Source organism: Oratosquilla oratoria, chromosome 21, assembly GCF_046742065.1.
Source record: "Oratosquilla oratoria isolate Oo_2021 chromosome 21, ASM4674206v1, whole genome shotgun sequence".
Lineage (NCBI taxonomy): Eukaryota > Metazoa > Arthropoda > Malacostraca > Stomatopoda > Squillidae > Oratosquilla > Oratosquilla oratoria.
This window is the reverse complement of record NC_134797.1, coordinates 57,621,912-57,638,782: the sequence shown is the minus strand read 5'-3', so window position 1 is coordinate 57,638,782 and position 16,871 is coordinate 57,621,912. Positions and strand designations below refer to the sequence as shown.

Here is a 16,871-nt window from a genome sequence, read left to right as displayed (position 1 = left end):
TGTATTTACTCCGAAATGTTTGAAAAATAACTTATGTTGGAAATATATATAGAAAAACAAACAAAATATTTTATTCGGCACACGACCTTTCCATCGCTCGTTTTGTTGATCAATAATTTTGTTTTTATATACAAAGTTGTCCCTATCCATAAATTACATTGGGGTACATGTGAACTACATCCGTTAAGATAAGTTAAAAAGTGGTAAAGTTGTTTCTGAATGCTCGATTTTTTTTTTTTCTTCGTTAAATCACCCTGAGGTATATGTTGACCACCCCAAATTGAATGCAGAACCGTTGATTTGGCCTAAACACTTGGGTCAAAGGTCATTGTTACTTTTTTCAGATTTGCCAATTTCTCTCAGATTTTTTTTCCTCTTAGATCCACACAGTTTTAGGGTATATACCATGACTACTTGCTTCTCTTATTTATTATTTCTTGATTATTTTTGTCACCCTGTTTTTTAATTCGGAGACACTTGTTCCTTTGTGTGTGTGTTTGTTTGTTTGTTTATTAGTATGCAGTATATATGCCTTATACTTGCGGGTAGTGCTGGGCAAATACCGCTAATTTCAATATCGAAATTATTGGTGAACAACAATACAGTTACCGAAATTACCGACAGTTTACCGGTAAAAGACTCGTGAGGTAGTAGTGACGTCACAAGTTCGAGTCGAGTTCGAAAAATCAATGTTTTTGTCCTTTAATAAGCTATATCTCTGGTTCTATTTTACATATTGTTTTTATTGTTATGTCATTGTAAAGGGAAAAGGTCATACTTTAATTGGTGCTACTATAGTATGCTATCTAGTATCTACCGCGCGAGTGATTGAATGGAGGGTGTCAGAGGGTGGGTGTGGTGTATACATATTCGTTCGTGTCTGCATGTATGGGTTCATGTTTGGAAGTGGTAGTGGTAGGCAGCTACCGGTAAAGTTACAGGTTTTATCCAACAACCTTAACGATAGCTTACCGGCAAACATTCTGCTACCGTTAAAGTTTCGTTAACCGATAACTCGATAAGCTATACCATAACATTCAGAGAGCGGTAACTTCGGTAAGCATGTCTCGGCTTGGTGGCACCGGAGTTACCGCTCTCTGAGTGTTATGGTATAGCTTATCGAGTTATCGGTTAACGAAGCTTTACCGGTAGCAGAATTTTTGTCGGTAAGCTATCATTAATTTTGTTGCCGATAAAACCGGTAATTTCACCGGTAGCTGCCCACCACTACTTGCGGGAGACTCACGCCTCCCAGGTTGGCAACAGCCACTGGACTGGCCCACAAGTCACTCAAGGAAGAAAACGTCGTATTGATGTCTGGTCATGGCTTGGACGGGGGCAGTGTAAGGTGAGGTGTTCGGAATCTTCTGTATGACAGTTGCATCTTGGGTAGTTTATGTGGCCAGGCCTAATACATGTTGGCATTGTTTAAGTGGTGGACGGTGACCTGAACGTAGGGTCGCTAATGTGGTTCTTGCTTTTCTTTGTAGGGATTTTTCTGTAAGGCCAATGTCTGCACGGGTTTGCAGCAATAGAGACTGTGGTAGTCGGTCTTCAAGTGCATGTTTCGTGGTTGTTTTTATGGGCATGTGCGATACAGATAGTAGGTTGTTATAGATGTTTGAACGGAATGGTTCCAGTGTTTTTCAGTTGGTTGTGATTGTAATAAAAGTGATAGGTAAGATTGAAGTCTTGTGTAGTACAGAGCAGGATAGGTAAGATGGGGAGAGGGGAGGAGGGGGGGATTTGTAGGGTTAGTGTAAGAAAGAATGAAATGGAAGTAAGTTAGAGTTATGAAAGATGTGGGGCAAACCCACTTGCTCAGTTTGTATGTGTAACTTTAATTGGATTTTTAGGACTGTATGCGTATCATTTTCTTGTAATTTTTGGGGGGATATTTTAGGTTCTGTGTGCACATGTGGTTTCGGTGCATTTTGATACTGTTCTCAATGTTTTGTTTTGCGCTGATTGTAAAGTGATTAAGTTCGTTTTCCTCATTGTTGGTCATGTCGTGGAAGCCTAGTCGAATGTGGTTCTAAAGAACTGTTTGAAGATTTAGTGTCCGGTTGACCCAAACTCGTGCTTGCTGCTGATCTTGGGATTTTCATACTCTTATCATGTATGCAGTATATGACAGCTAAAAAAATTCAATAAAAATTCTGGTCCTGTAAGGTGATAGGTTGAGAAATGTTTTGTCAATGAAAGGCCGTCAAGTGAAAAGTATGTCATGAGTTTTATAATCCTTTTATTAATACACAGTGAAAAGTTATTACACATAATCTCTTTATGGCAGAGAACGCTTAGCACGCTCCCATGGGTAACGATGACAAGATTTTGTGTTCTTGTCCCTTTCAGCTTGATAAGGCATTACTTTAGTAGAAACCACTCACATCTAGCCAAAAGAAAATTATGGTGATAATGATAGTAATAGTGATAATAATAAAAATCCATGGTGTTCATTTCCTTAATCGTGTTGTCAAGTTATTGCACTCGTTGTTCCAGTACCTGAGAAATTAATCTTACCACACGGAATCTTATGAAATTAGTTCATGTCCGTCTCTTCGGTGGCAACTGATGGATATTATTCTCAGAATAGTAATAAAGACACCCCCAAAGGAAATTAGGCCTCTTACTGCTTTTAAGCCTGAGTGTCACCTATTTTCTGTCAGGGAGCAAACCCGTTGTCTTATTCTAACGGATGAACCCATGCGTTCCTCGGATCACCCACACTTCGACACACAGTCCAATACCCGGATTCCACCACTCGAGCCAATATGCACTTGATAAATCATCAGAAGACGATCTCTGTCCTGGGCAGGGTTCCCCGGCCAAAGTCTTGTAATTGCCACAATATCCTCCGAAGCTGGACGAACCGTTCAAACTCCCCGGCAGCGTAAGCTCCGTTGCAATGAGGTTGGTACCAAGCATTTCCATTATTGTTTGGTGTAACCAGTTGCTTACCTTTTACAACTAGCCAGGCGTAGATCTCACCTGGAATATGTAAAGATAAGATAAAAATCAGTCTGATGTTAACTGGGCAATTGAAATTTGTTCTTCAATTTGTCTGTATTTATGTGGTTGCGTCCAGTAACAGTGACTATCTTACTTTACCCTTGAGATATTTAGATGTAAGGACAGGGGTAAGTTTAATAAAACACTACCAAGTGACAATTATCATAGAATTTTTAAAGGAAACACAACAGGAAATGCATATGTTAATAAAAAAATCGACAAACATAACTCATTTATTTCATCCTCCCCCCCAAAAAAAAACCACACACACACACATATATATATATATATATATATATATATATATACATTATATAAATGCAGGAAGAAAACAATACAGCCTAAGTCTTAGGAAGATTACGACAAAAGAGCACATATGGACCTCATGACGTGAAATGACACCCCACTTGCTGATATAAAAATCCCACCACAATAGCACACATACTACAAGAATGTCCGATTCAAGGGGTCTTAACACTGGGCTGTTTTTACTCCCATACCCTACCTCCAACCTACGAACATTTCAACAGTATGTCTAACATGCGTATAGGTTTACAATCTCTTATTTCATCATTCAGCCTTGCTATATATGACGGAAAGTTAATTTAATATTTGGGATTTGAAAGATAAAATATTGTAACCGAAGTAATTTTTACTCGAACAAAATCTCAGCTGTCGGAGAGGAATGCGGCATCGAGCAGGCGTGTTATAAATATTTCGAATTTCTGTCCATGCATGCACACACTGAAGAAGTTCTGTTAAGAGTGAAATGTCTGAATAAAAACTCAAACTGTTCTCGGTGTTTATCTCACCACCCTACCACTCACTCACACACACACACACACACACACACACATTAGATGGGACACCACGAGCATAGCTACCCTTCCCCTAAAATACAACTAGGTAAATACACACGCACACACATACACACACACACACACACGTTGGATTGACGGCGAAGATTGAAACTCCGCGAAAAAACGCAATGTTCGTGGATTTCAGCGACGAAGGAGTATCTGTGTTGTATTAGTAGGGAAGGGGAAAACTCATGGTGAAGTGGGCAGGTGAAGAAAAGGGATTATTGAGGAAAATGGAAGAAAATGAGGAAGGTGAGGAACGGGCCTTGGAAGTCAGAAGGGGTGTAAACAAAAGGTGTCCAGACAACACAGCCGAGGTCGAACCGGTGAGCAAAAACATTAAGAGTAGGAATATAGATAAGAGCAGCTCAATGGAAAGAGGAGATAATTACTTCTATGGATTTAATGAGGAGAAACTAACAAAAATGAAGGAAACATGGGAGGTTAGGTTTAGCTAACTCGCGGTAGTTACACAAAGAGTTGATAAACTGGAAGAGCTAAAGAAGGAAAAGCAGAACCTAACTAAAGAAATAGAAGAATTAAAAAGACAGTTAAGAGAAGTAAAATATGAAAATGAGGAATTAAAGAGGAATAATAAAGAGAATAAAGAGTCCACAGCAAAAGAGGTAAGTGTTTGGAAAAAAGTCCATGAGAATAACAAAATTGAATTTAGAGATATAGTGAAACAACAGATGAAAGAACAAACTAAGGACACAGTTATTAAAGTGATGAGAGAGAAGGAGAATATAGTAAGAGACTTAGCAGATAAAAAGAAATGTATAATTATATTAGGGATGGAAGAGAAGCATAATCCAAATAGGACTACAAAAGTAAAGAAGGAAAAAGTAAACAAGGTATTAAAGATAGTTCAAGAAGGTGAACCAGAAATAGAGAAAGAAAGAAATATAAGACTTGGGAAATCAGGTCACAAACGACAGCAGAGGGTGTCTTATTAAAAACAGGGAAACTAGCAAAAAGTGATCAGTATAAACAGGTATGGATAAAAAAGAGAAATGAATAAAGAAGAGAGGAAGAGAAAACAAAAAGACTAGAAGCCAAAGAAGAAAAAAAACGAGAACAGAACAGTCAAAGAAAAATTCTATTGGATAGTGGATATGAAAGTGAGGAAATGGTTCATAGTAGAGAAAAACGGAAGGGAAACAGAAAACAGGATGGAGGTAACAGAAAATTAAAAGTGTCACAAATATAGATGGCTTAATAATAGGCTTGAATGAACTGAATGATTACTTGAAGGAAAAAGAACCAGACATAATGGGAATTGTAAAGACAAAAGTGAAAGGTCCATTACCACCCAACAGTGTAGGACATGGCGTATATAATTGTTGGATTAGAAACAGAGAAGTAAAACATGGTGGTGGAGTTATGTTCCTGACTAAGAAGGATATAAATGTGAGGAATGTTACATATGGAAAGAATAGAGTGGAGATAATTATGATGGAAATAGAGGAAAGGAACAAGAAGAGCAGGAAGTTTGTGGTAAATTATGTGCCTTCTAAAACGGCTTCGTGGGAAGAGAGAGAACACAAACCGAAGTCGTTTCTACTCAAACGAAGTAGCAAAACCAAGTAGCATGGTAGTGAGAAATGCTTAGAATAATGCCACCTTAAGACACAAGAACCTATTAGATTAGATATGAAGCTGGTCAAACGGTTAATTAATCCTGAAACATGAACTCTTGGGTCAATAGGTCTTACGAGTGGAGTTCTTTACGGTTCCAGTTTTGGGCCACTGCTATTTAGCAATGAATATAAATAACCTATGGTAGTAACCTATTACATCCAAATATGATAAGATAAAGCTGTGGAGTGGCAAATGAGAGTTGAAATGAATTGGATGATTGGAGATTTAGTCGGTAGTACAATGGCCTGGAAAGTGATTGATCCAATTTAATCCCAATGTATGTAATGTGGTACATGTAGGGGAGAATAGCAACACAGACACAGGCAAAGTAGATAACTAGAGGACGAACAAATTAATGTTGGCTTGTCAGTAGTAAAGAATAAAAACCAGGTAACTGCCATCAACTCAGACGGGTCATAACGCGAGAAAAAGAGGTCACTCTCAAGTGACTACTGCACGGAGGACACAGCAGCTCACCTGTCGACGTTACAAGAGACCACTGTGCATTGGGTCAGCACCTCGACGAGGGAGAGGAGTGGGAAGAAGACAACGAAGGCAAAGATGACGGTGTAGGTGATAAGGGCCAGGGGCTGCTCTTCGAAACCCAGGACACAGACGCTGAGGACCACGGCGAGGGGCAGGGCGTAGAGCAGCTTGTACCTGCACGATCAAAACTCGTCACGGAGAGCAAGGATTCGACATTAAATTACACATGGCGATGGTGGCACAAAGGGTTAAAATATGTGTATTCTAAGAACTACGTACCAAAGGGTTCTCGAGCAGGCCGACGTATACACCTCCCTCAGAACCGTGAGGCAGTGGGTTCGGCTACAATGGTGACACTCCTCATCATCTTCCGCGTTGTCCTCGGGACTGCCGGTCGTGGTCACGCCGTAGCCCAAGCAGTGGCCACAGCCCCTCCGACTCAGCCAGGGCGCGTGACCGATGCTATGAATGTCCATGACGGAGTAGGGCGGGGGTGTCGGAGGTGTTGAATTCGCGCCCCGTCCACCCGTTGGGAATGGACTAGACCTGCAGGATAGAAGAACACCTACGCTCCCACCGGCCCCTCCTGGGGCTCGGGACCCTACTACCCCATTAGGCTGCCCGAAGGTGAGCGAGTCCTCTTGCACGAAAGGTATGGCGATGGGTATATAGCTGGAGCTGCTGACAAGGCGCTGAGCCAGGACGGGATGCAAGGGAATCCCGGTGTTATGGCTGCCCTCCATCTCGGACAGGTTGGGTGATACCCCGCTCTGCTGCAACTGCTGCTGCTGGCTCAGTGAGTAGGAGGGCGGGGCAAAGGGGGATTCGTATCGAGGAGGGTCGTGGGCGTTGGGTTCTTTATGCCTCGCACTCTTCAGTTTGCTGACTAGACTGTCGAGGATCGCCCTGTGCTTGCGCGAATAGGACGGCGGCACGTCCAAGTAGGCGCAGTGGTAACACGGCGGGACGTCACCCAAACACTCACTCCGATTCCGGCACTCGCATCCGTTACCGTTACGTCTGTCCGGATGTAAGGAGTTTGTCCGACGTCGGGGTCCCGTGCGATTGCGACCGGACCACGGAGGGGAGGACCGAGACCTCCTCACCTGCTGTGGCCGAGACGCGCTGTCCCCCGGAGGACGGACCTGCATCCAGCGACGGACGGGCTGGGCAGGTCGATTAGCACCGGAGGCGATCATGAAAGTGGTCGATGTCACGAAGGGTGCGGCGTTTGTGGTGGATAAGGCGGACCTCACCACGTGGTTTCTCCTGACAGGAATGTAGAAGGAGTCGACGCTGCTGGTGCTGCTGCTGATGCTTCTACTACTACCATTATTCGTCTCGGTGCCGCCGCCACTACAATTTGTGCAACTTGTAGATGACATGAAGGCGCTTTCTCGGTCGTCACCGCTGTCGACTTCTTGAGAGTTCGTAGTGTGAGGAATGCCTTCAGGTGTAGTGTTGGCGGCGGTTCGTGGCGAATGGCTCGGCCTCTCTGTCAGCGGCAACTCGTTATCTTCCCTTCTCTCGGCCGAAGTCATGATACGCCTCTCCTCCTCCTCCTCCTCTTCCTCCTCCTCCGGCTGCTCACTACTCTGGGGAGAGAGTTCTGTGGACTCTTGAGTCGGACAAAGATTCTGGTCCTCCCTTCCTTCCGAGTCGTGGTGAGGTGTTGGTGCATTGGTGGCAGTAGGAGCATCATCCTCTTCAGAGTCATGGTGACCCGCGGTCGCCATAGAGTCTAATCTGGTACGTTTCCTCCGATCGCCAGCTGATGTGCGCCTGCGAGAAACCTGCGCTCGAGGGATAACTAGTTGGACGCTAAGAACATCACAGGAACGTGTTGACGAACTCTCAAGGACGTTGTCTCTCCGATTCAGGGTTCTGAAACCCTGGCTGAAGGAAAACGGTGTCATTTCAGTGGAGTAGGCCTTGTGCTATGATCTCTCCTGACAGCTGCACATGGTTAGTAACAAACAAATTTTTGACACTCGGAAGGAGCATTGAAGAATTATGACATTTTTGGGGGGACTGCACAATCATACAAACACTCAGTCACAAGTAAGACAAAAAGATTTATGCCAAATAGATATTGTTCCTTTTCAGAATATAATAATCACACCCAGAAAACACTCAAGACCGAGATGTACACGCGTAAGAAGTCTAATTTGGTGACAAACACGACAATAAACTCTTCTGCTCTTGCTAGCACACGTCATAAACAAGCCATATTGCCCATCTCCTGCTGCAAGGAATAAAAATAATTATATATATATATATATATATATATATATATATGTATATGTATATATATGTATATACATATATATATAGATATATATATCTGCATATATATATATATATATATATATATATATATATATATATGTATATATATATATATATATATATATATATGTGTGTGTGTGTGTGTGTGTGTGTGTGTGTGTGTGTGTGTGTGAGGCCAAGAATCAGTGATTGCTGCAATATCCTCTCCGTCTATGTCTTTCTCGTTACTTTTCTCAGTGTGAATGATGGCCACACATCTTTTTTCTTTTTTCACATTTTTAAATCACCTTGCTCTTTTTTATAGTATTCTTTTATAAACATCTGGAGGGGGCAGCAATCTTATTTTTCTATACGTCTATGATATATACACCCATTTCCCTTCCCCTTACATGCAGTCACTACAAATACCCCTTTCCAGTCTTCTGGAATCTTCCCTCCTTCCTATACTTTTAGGATTTTTTTTTTTCGTACCAAAGCATTTATGTAAACTTTTGAGCATAATATCTCCCCGTTATTCCACCTATTTCTCGAGTCTTTATTATCTTCGGTATTTTACTGTGTTTTTTTTTTTTTCTCCACCATTTGACACTGTGTTATCTTTACCCTTGGAAGAGTCGGGTGAAGGTCTTCCGCGTCGCTTGCACGGGGTCCCCTAGCTGTCCGTCCTCTTGGCTTTGATTTTGACATTGACTCATAGTTTTGACTAAAAGGGTTTTTACAGTCGAACGTCCTTCCTGACGTTAATCCTTCCTATTGGGCTTTGGACTGACAGTGAGTTGGGCTTTAACGTCCTCTAGTAGCACTCGATCCTTCATTATCTTTTAATCTTGTACAGTTGTACATTTTCTAATAACATATTACCCAGTGCCATTGTCTCTTTACCCAATTGTCATCTTACTTTTCAATCTTATTGTAGCTGCCAGCTTACCCATTACTTTTAAGGTCTCTGTAACATAACCCTATACATATATCTAAGTCAGTAGAATGATCGAATGCAAAGACAGTGTCCATAAACCTCGATAATCACTAATGGAAGAATCTATCCTAACAAGCAATTAGCCTGACTGTACTTACCAGGGAATCACAGCACAAAAGGTACGAGTTTGAGCTTCCCTGGGACTTGTGGTGGTGGTCTTTTGCTAGTTGGGTGGTTCCTTTTCACCATGCAGACCACTAATATGGCGACGATATTACCTCTGTCCTCAACCACCTATCTCTCTCTTATTCTCTCTCTCTCTCTCTCTCTCTCTCTCTCTCTCTCTCTCTCTCTCTCTCTCTCTCTCTCTCTGCCATGTCACTTTGATCACTTTCTCCATCTTGTCTTTCCACTTTCTATCCGGTCTCTCATTTTCAGGCTTGCTCTTGCAATCGCTTGATCAACCATCCTCATTTCTGACTACTTGTCCCTGTCTATTCCATTTCCATCTCTTTGTCGCCTGAACAATCACGTCCGACTCTTTAACCTGACTTATTCTGTTCGTGTCTTTCAGTGTTGTGGTTCCTATATCTCCCATCACTGTCTCACTTATCACACTCCAAGTTTCAGAATCGTTAATCACAGATGGGATTATACACAGTTTTTAAACAATGCGATTCAGATGATCAGATAGAGAGCCTGTCATGATGTTTCTTCATTTACCAAATATTTTACAACTGGGATACGTCTTTTTATGTTAATCTCTGATATTTTGTAAAATTTAACATTTTGCCTAATGATTACACTCTTTAACTTCTTTAAGAGTCTGAACAAAGATTGTCCAGGTGAGCCATGATTTGGTTTTATTTTTATTATCTTCAAACCTGTTTTGATTTTTTTCTTTGAAATCACTGAGTACACTTTTCAAATTTTCTGTTTTTGAAAGAAGAATAATGTCATTCGCAAATCGTAGATGATGAAAATATTTATCATTAACATTTAAACCCTCGCAAATAAGCTATTTTCTTTACCTTGATCTCGATTTTTTCTGTACTTTATGTTGTCGAATTATATCAGTATCTTTCGTGCAGATCTTGTGTAGACAGCTTGCAATGTTGTGTTTGCACTTTGTGTATAGCGTTTAGTATTTTTGTTTGCTTGCTTGTGTGTGTGTGTGTGTGTGTGTGTGTGTGTGTGTGTGTGTGTGTAAACTTACTGAGCCTTGCTTCATGCATTAACATTAGTTTAGAACTTAAACATTGGATAAGTCGCATTTTTTGCCATTCTCCCATGTATGCTTGTCCTTGGGCCTATCATCTTGCCAGTGCGTTCACATGTCTATGTGCAGGAATAAGTTGATCTGTGTTACAGCTTGCTCATTAACTTGTTTGTAACAAACTGCACCTGTTTGTGCTTACTTACCGAAAGATATGCAATGATATATACTACTATATCCATGCCATCATATTTACCCTTTTCAATGCTGATGCTTCCTACAAGTCTCAGGCGCGAGTCACGTGTTTCTGCGTTTCCATTTGAGTTCACATGGCCCTACAGACGCCTTCGGGAACAGAGTCCCTGAGGCGACGCACTGGCTTATGCGTTTCTGTTCTCGAAGGACAGCATCTGCCCTCACATGCTGGCTCCTGCAAAAGGAAAGGTCCGAATTAGGACTCCAATTTCTCCTGGTGTTTCAGGAATATACGCACACATACACGGAAACTATTATAAGAACATTGTTGTAAGAAAAGACAAGTAGAATTGAAGGTCACGGTCTCTTAAATATCATCTATCTTTCTGACAAGAGACCGGACTTTTTTAAGTAAGAGAGGACTATTCCAGCTTTTCGAAGGTACAACCTTTCTGATCACGGGAAAAATGTCACAGGTACAAAGGACTGAGTACATACACATAGAACATCATTGTTTGGGGATGTCATAGAAAATGTGATTGGAAATGTCATGGACGAAGTGCTTAGAGGTCACAGACGAAATTCTTTTGTCATTTTATTTCGTTTCATCTTAGTTTCTCTTAAGTTATCATACTTTATTGTATTTGTTTGTTTTTGCTTCGTTTTTTTATGGGTTGGGAGCTTTCAGAGTATTCAAACGTGAGTACAAACCCTAACAATAAATTAAAAGTGACCGAAAATGTTTAGAAGTAACACTTCCCAGCTATAGTAGAAAACGAAGAAAACGGACTGTTAGCTGAAAAGAGAAGATGCACCAAGTATAAAACACTCAAAGAATAGAAATATGAGCACAGGTTGAGAGAAAAGGGGAAAACTACCTCACCAACATTCGGCAAGAACACATACGCACGAGCGCGCGCGCGCACACACACACACACACACACACGGCTCGGTGGCGGATTGGTAAAGCACTGGCCTCACAAGCCAGAGAACCGGGGTTCGATTCCCCGGTCGGGCGGAGATAAGTTGGGTTTGTCTCCTTTCACGTGTAGCCCCTGTTCACCTAGCAGCGAGTAGGTACGGGACGTTAGTCAAGGAGTTGTGACCTTGCTGTCCCGGTGTGTGGTGTGTGAGTGGTCTCAGACCTACCCAGAGATCGGCTAATAAGGAGCTCTGAGCTCACTGCCGTAGGGTGGTGTCTGGCTGTCTCGACAGAGACTGCAGCAGATCCGAGGTGAAGGTGAACACACACACACACACACACACACACACACACATACACACTACATGAAAAGGGATATGATGAAAAAAATATTGAACGTTTGATTTGTCCCAGACTGAAATATATACTCATATAAGAAAAAGGTATAGAAAATAAGGATGTTAGGAAGTATAGATTTTGATAGAGAATTTTAAACTTAAAGAACAACTTGGATGAAAATGTAATCCAGGCCAGCAGTATCAATGTACTCAAAGTAAAGTTTTATGAGTGGAGGTAGAGACGGGAACTATGAGCACAATTCTAATTCCGCATACTACATACATATACCAAAGGCTTTTTCCCCTTACACGGGGGGGGGGGGGTAGCCAAAAAGAAAAAGGCATAGAAACCACTCCCACCCATTCCATTTCCTATATATTCCACTCCCCTCCACCCTCCTCCCTCCCTCTTATCTTGGCACCTCCTGGATGACGGGTCATTCCGTACACTAAAATTAGGTAAACACAATGTACTCGTAGATACACGCGCGGACACAAGCACATACACAAAGAGATTCTTAGAACAGAAGCAGATGAAGCAGAATAATAAGGGAGGACAAAGAAAATGGGTCAGGACGGAATTGATGAATGAAACTGAAAATAATATATATTGATACAGATGGGCAGGACTGAACTATTGCTTAAAATGATGTTGATATTCAATAAGGAACCTGGCAGAATATATAGAAAGGAGGTGGAGTGATGATGGCACTGAGTAACGACGTAGACGTAGACAACATAACATTGGTAGAAGCTAAGGCTTAGGCAGAAAGGTTAAGCTGAATTTCAAGAAATGCCAAATATGATTATTCACCCCCGGAAAATGTTTGAACAAAGTGATAATGTAATCCTAGATGTGACTTTAAATGTGAAAAAAGTCAATTTGGAGAAGTGGGAAAACAATGGAAATAAGATTAAGGGGAGATATGCTTGCGAGATTGAATTTGCTGCTTACCAAAATACATGTGCATGTACAAAGGTAAATGTAATCACTGAACGCTTAATATGAGGAAATAGAGTCAAGGAACGATTTAAACTGACACGGTGGATAGAGTATTTGCTAAATAGATTTTACAGGTTAGAGGAAATTCTAAGTAGATTGGAAAGAATTGACAAAAGGAAGAAAAACACGGAAGATATTAGGTATCTTTCTAAACTTGTATGCCAGGGAAAAAAAAAGAAGAAAAGAAAAACACATCGAGGATTGGTTCAATAGAAAATGCGAGACATTTAATAAAGGAAGAGAAATGTTATAGACCAAATGGAGAAAGACAAGAAACATTGGTGGAAAAGAAGAATAAATTAAATAGAAAAATACACAAGAATCTGAAGAAAGAAGATTTGAATGAGATGTAAGACAAACCAGCATTTTTTTTTCTGCTAACTTACATTTGAGATCCGTTCTCGAATAATTTGGGGCCACTGAGTTTATTAATATATATATATATATATATATATATATATATATATATATGTGTGTGTGTGTGTGTGTGTGTGTGTATATATATAAATATATATATATATATATATATATATATATATATTATTTGTTTATTTTCTATCACGGTAAGTTTTTAGTATTTATGATCTTGAGAATGCTTGAAGGACACCAAGCAACATAATTTCCCTCATGGATGCGCCATTTGTTGGAATGGCCAATAAAAAAACATAAACAAATTTCAAGCTATAAAGGGACAGGAACACACGAGAGCGTAGCCCTTCTCCTGTGCATTACAATTAAGTAAACACAATTAAGTAAATGCACACACACAAACACACTGAAACACACACACGCGCACGGGCGCATGAAGATACAATCACACATCAAATACAAGCTGGTTTAACAAACTAACAACAATACTGGTAAATATGAAAAGGAAAACGAAAGTAAATTAGTAAAAAACTAAATTGGGATTGAAGATGGGAGAAGACAGTTGACATCATTGGAATAAGAGAATGGCTATGCAATTATCAAGAATGCATCTCACTTTCTTCGTGTGTGTAAACTCAAGTTCAGTTTATGTTGTGTATATCTGAAGGTAAACGTCATAGCAGCAATCGTATCTTTCACAGTAAATTATGAAAAAGAAAATCCAACATTTCCATACCTGTCAAGCTTTACGTTTTTTGCGCAAGTTTTACGTGATTTCTATGATTTTCAAGTCTTCCAGCGTTAAGTCGGAAATATTACGCCTTCCCTCCGCATGCGACATTTTAATGTGTTTTAAACAATTTGAAACAAATAACCCTTTCCAAGTGTTATATATATATATATATATATATATATATATATATATATATATATATATATATATATGGCACCTTTACCAACACACAACTCTGCTTATAAGAACCTTTGTAAACAGTAGTTATGCATTCTGTGATGTTCATACTGTCATGTGTTTACATTGTGTTTTCATTCTGCATTTATTTTGAAAAAAAAATATTGAATGAAAAAAATATATTTTTCTTATGGTTTAATTACCGTTTTATACACAAACTTATGGTCTCTAACTCAAAATCTTACGGCAAGACATCTCAGTAGCTTGAGAGGTCATTTCTTAGCGAGCATCTAAAACGCTGACCAGAATAGCTGCAAAAAAACGGGCCAATGATTATTGGCCCGTTTTCTTTCATGCCAAGAATCCTCCATTCACCTCTACACTTTACTTGATAAGAAATAATATAAAACATTCAAATACATTCTAAATGGGGCAAATTAATTCTAGTGTAAAAATCTCGAAATTACTAAATGAAATTGCCTGATGCAAATATTATTCATTCCACCATTATCATAACACTAGTAAGCAAAACAATGAGATCACGGTAGTTGTTGGGTAGTACGCGGACGGACGGCAGTGTGCGAAGCGGGGAAGATGTAAACATACATGTTATTTTTGTTTTCCATTTTTTCTGATCACTTCTCCCAATCCGTGAACCTACCTATTACGTAATTAAAGGACAGCTAACCTCTTACATTTTCTTCTCTCTATCAATTCCTCTATGTTCAGGAGATTCCATGTTACTTCTTTTCTCCCACCTTTCTTTTCGTTTCTTCTCCTTCCCTCATTCCTCCCTTTTCTCTACCCATCCCCCCTCCTATGCATACTCCTTTACCTCCTTTATATTTTTCACGTTTCCATGTGTCTTTTCTGCTCTTGCAATGTATCAATATATGTTTTTTCACCTACATTTCTTCTTCTTCAGACATTCATTTGTATTTTTTCCACACTCATATTGGCATCTTTCTCTTTTTCAATCCATCTCTTACATTTTCTTACAAGTTCGTTCCCTAGCGTTCTCTTCGCGTGTTTGTACCAGAATTGTTCATGTTTTCTTCACACTCTTTGTGTGTGTGTGTGATTCACCATGGTCTTGGATCACGTGTTGAACTCGTGATCGATAGCTATTACCCTCCCGGATGAGAGCTCAGAGCTCATATATGACCGATATATGGGTAATGCTATGACCTTACACACATACACACCCCCAACTCCCCGCCCACGAGAGTTGGGGTAACGACTCGCATCGCAGCGATACTGAAATTATTTCAGCCCGGGGCGGATATGAACTCGGACCGCAATAGTACCAGTAGCAAACGCTACCACTGCGCCGTCGAGTCGTGTGTGGGTGTTCGCGCGTGCGTAAGTACGCCTGTTTAGGTGCCAATGTCTAAATACAAACACGTAAATTCAAATCTTGATACAAAAATTGAAGCATTGTATCTCGGAACCACCAGGTCATGTTCTGTGTTCATGCTGTACCGCACTTGTATTTTTTATTCACTAGATTTTGTCATGCGACATATACACACTTCGGTTAGGACACTGGGGGCATAAGAGGGAGGGAGTGGGAGTGGGGGTGGGGGAGGAGCTGTTGTCGGTGATGTTAACGCTCCAGCCAGAAAGACGATTCGACGTAGCAAGCGGCTTTGTTGCTGAGATTGCAGGAGGGAGGGAGGGAGGGAGGAGGTAAAGCATGTATATGTTGGAACACTCACTCGGCTCCAACATATCACATATCGCATCTTTCTTTATTCCATATTAGGGGGGGTGGCGTAGAGGTCTTTATATAGGTTAGTTACTCGTGTGTACAAATACATTGTGGTTTTCATTAAATGTGTTATTGTGGTCACCACACAGCCTTATCAAATCGGATTAAGTCACTGTGGTGAGGTACAAAGGCTGTATTGTCCCCCGGGGTATAGACCCGTCCTGCAGTGGACCACTAAGGCTGAACCCGACTTGTTGGTCTTCACTGGTTCACCTGAATTGCCTAACATGCCACTGAGTTTGCACGAGAAAAGGAACGGGCTTAAGACCCGAGTTCGCGCCTCGCCACCTTACACTAGAGCAACACTGGACACCAGGTGGTAGGAATGCGTTGTTGCTAGGGACACAAAATTGGACGCATGTCAAAAATCTGGCCAGTGTTATCCATGGAACAGATATCCTTATGCTGCATGTACACTTCGGCTCCTCCTCAATTCCGTGGGTCTCAACTGCGGTCGTGAGTTCCGTGAACACGTCCTTCATGCTCGCGCCAACGTGGGCGAAATTGTAACTAGACACAGCCACTTGCCTGAAGTTTGCGCGGAAAAGCGAGCGAGCGAACGAGGTACGGAGGGACGCAGCGATCGCTCCGCTACCGCGGTGCACAGTGTCTGCGCGGAGCTGCCGGTTCGGGCCTGGAGGCCACTCGGAGGGAAGGAAGAGTACTTGGAGAAGGTACAAGGAGGGCCGCGAGAAGTGAGAGCAAATGGGTCCAACAAGTTGTATGAACACTGGAAGCTGGATTCGCCACGTGGTCTGGGTTGGAGTATACTAAGCACCTGTAGTCTAACTTACTGTAACATATACTAATAGAATAAAAGGCACGCTCGTATATTTCCGCCTAAGCGCCCTTATCTGTCAGTCAAATTTGGCTCTAACTTCATTTATGTGGTCTGACTGGACTATTTCGTCTTCCCCATTGTTTCACATATCAATGCATCTAT

The 16,871-nt window shown here is 41.1% G+C and overlaps 1 protein-coding gene across 3 annotated transcripts; it reads right to left on the bottom strand.

Annotated features, from left to right (window-relative positions):
• Positions 1-2,234: 2,234 nt before the first annotated feature.
• LOC143036645 (uncharacterized) lies at positions 2,235-16,663 on the bottom strand. 3 transcript variants are annotated; one of them, XM_076204202.1, is made up of 5 exons: positions 16,457-16,663; positions 10,677-10,850; positions 6,279-7,895; positions 5,991-6,173; positions 2,235-2,991 (listed from the first exon to the last, which is right to left on the bottom strand). In XM_076204202.1, exons 3-5 carry the CDS (start codon positions 7,733-7,735, stop codon positions 2,988-2,990), a joined length of 1,644 nt encoding a protein of 547 aa, XP_076060317.1. In that variant the 5' UTR covers positions 7,736-7,895; positions 10,677-10,850; positions 16,457-16,663; the 3' UTR covers positions 2,235-2,987. The 3 variants fall into 3 exon arrangements, with proteins under 3 accessions (XP_076060317.1, XP_076060318.1, XP_076060319.1); XM_076204203.1 differs by having other exon boundaries at positions 6,279-7,891; XM_076204204.1 differs by lacking the exon at positions 5,991-6,173.
• Between the last annotated feature and the right edge of the window lie 208 nt (positions 16,664-16,871).

Excerpts from the sequence above, each read along its gene's own strand:
- LOC143036645 (XM_076204202.1), bottom strand. The coding sequence starts at position 7,735 with ATGGCGACCGCGGGTCACCATGACTCTGAAGAGGATGATGCTCCTACT. Across the intron at positions 6,174-6,278 it reads GCCTGCTCGAGAACCCTTTG|GTACAAGCTGCTCTACGCCC; the intron begins GTACGTAGTTCT and ends TTGATCGTGCAG.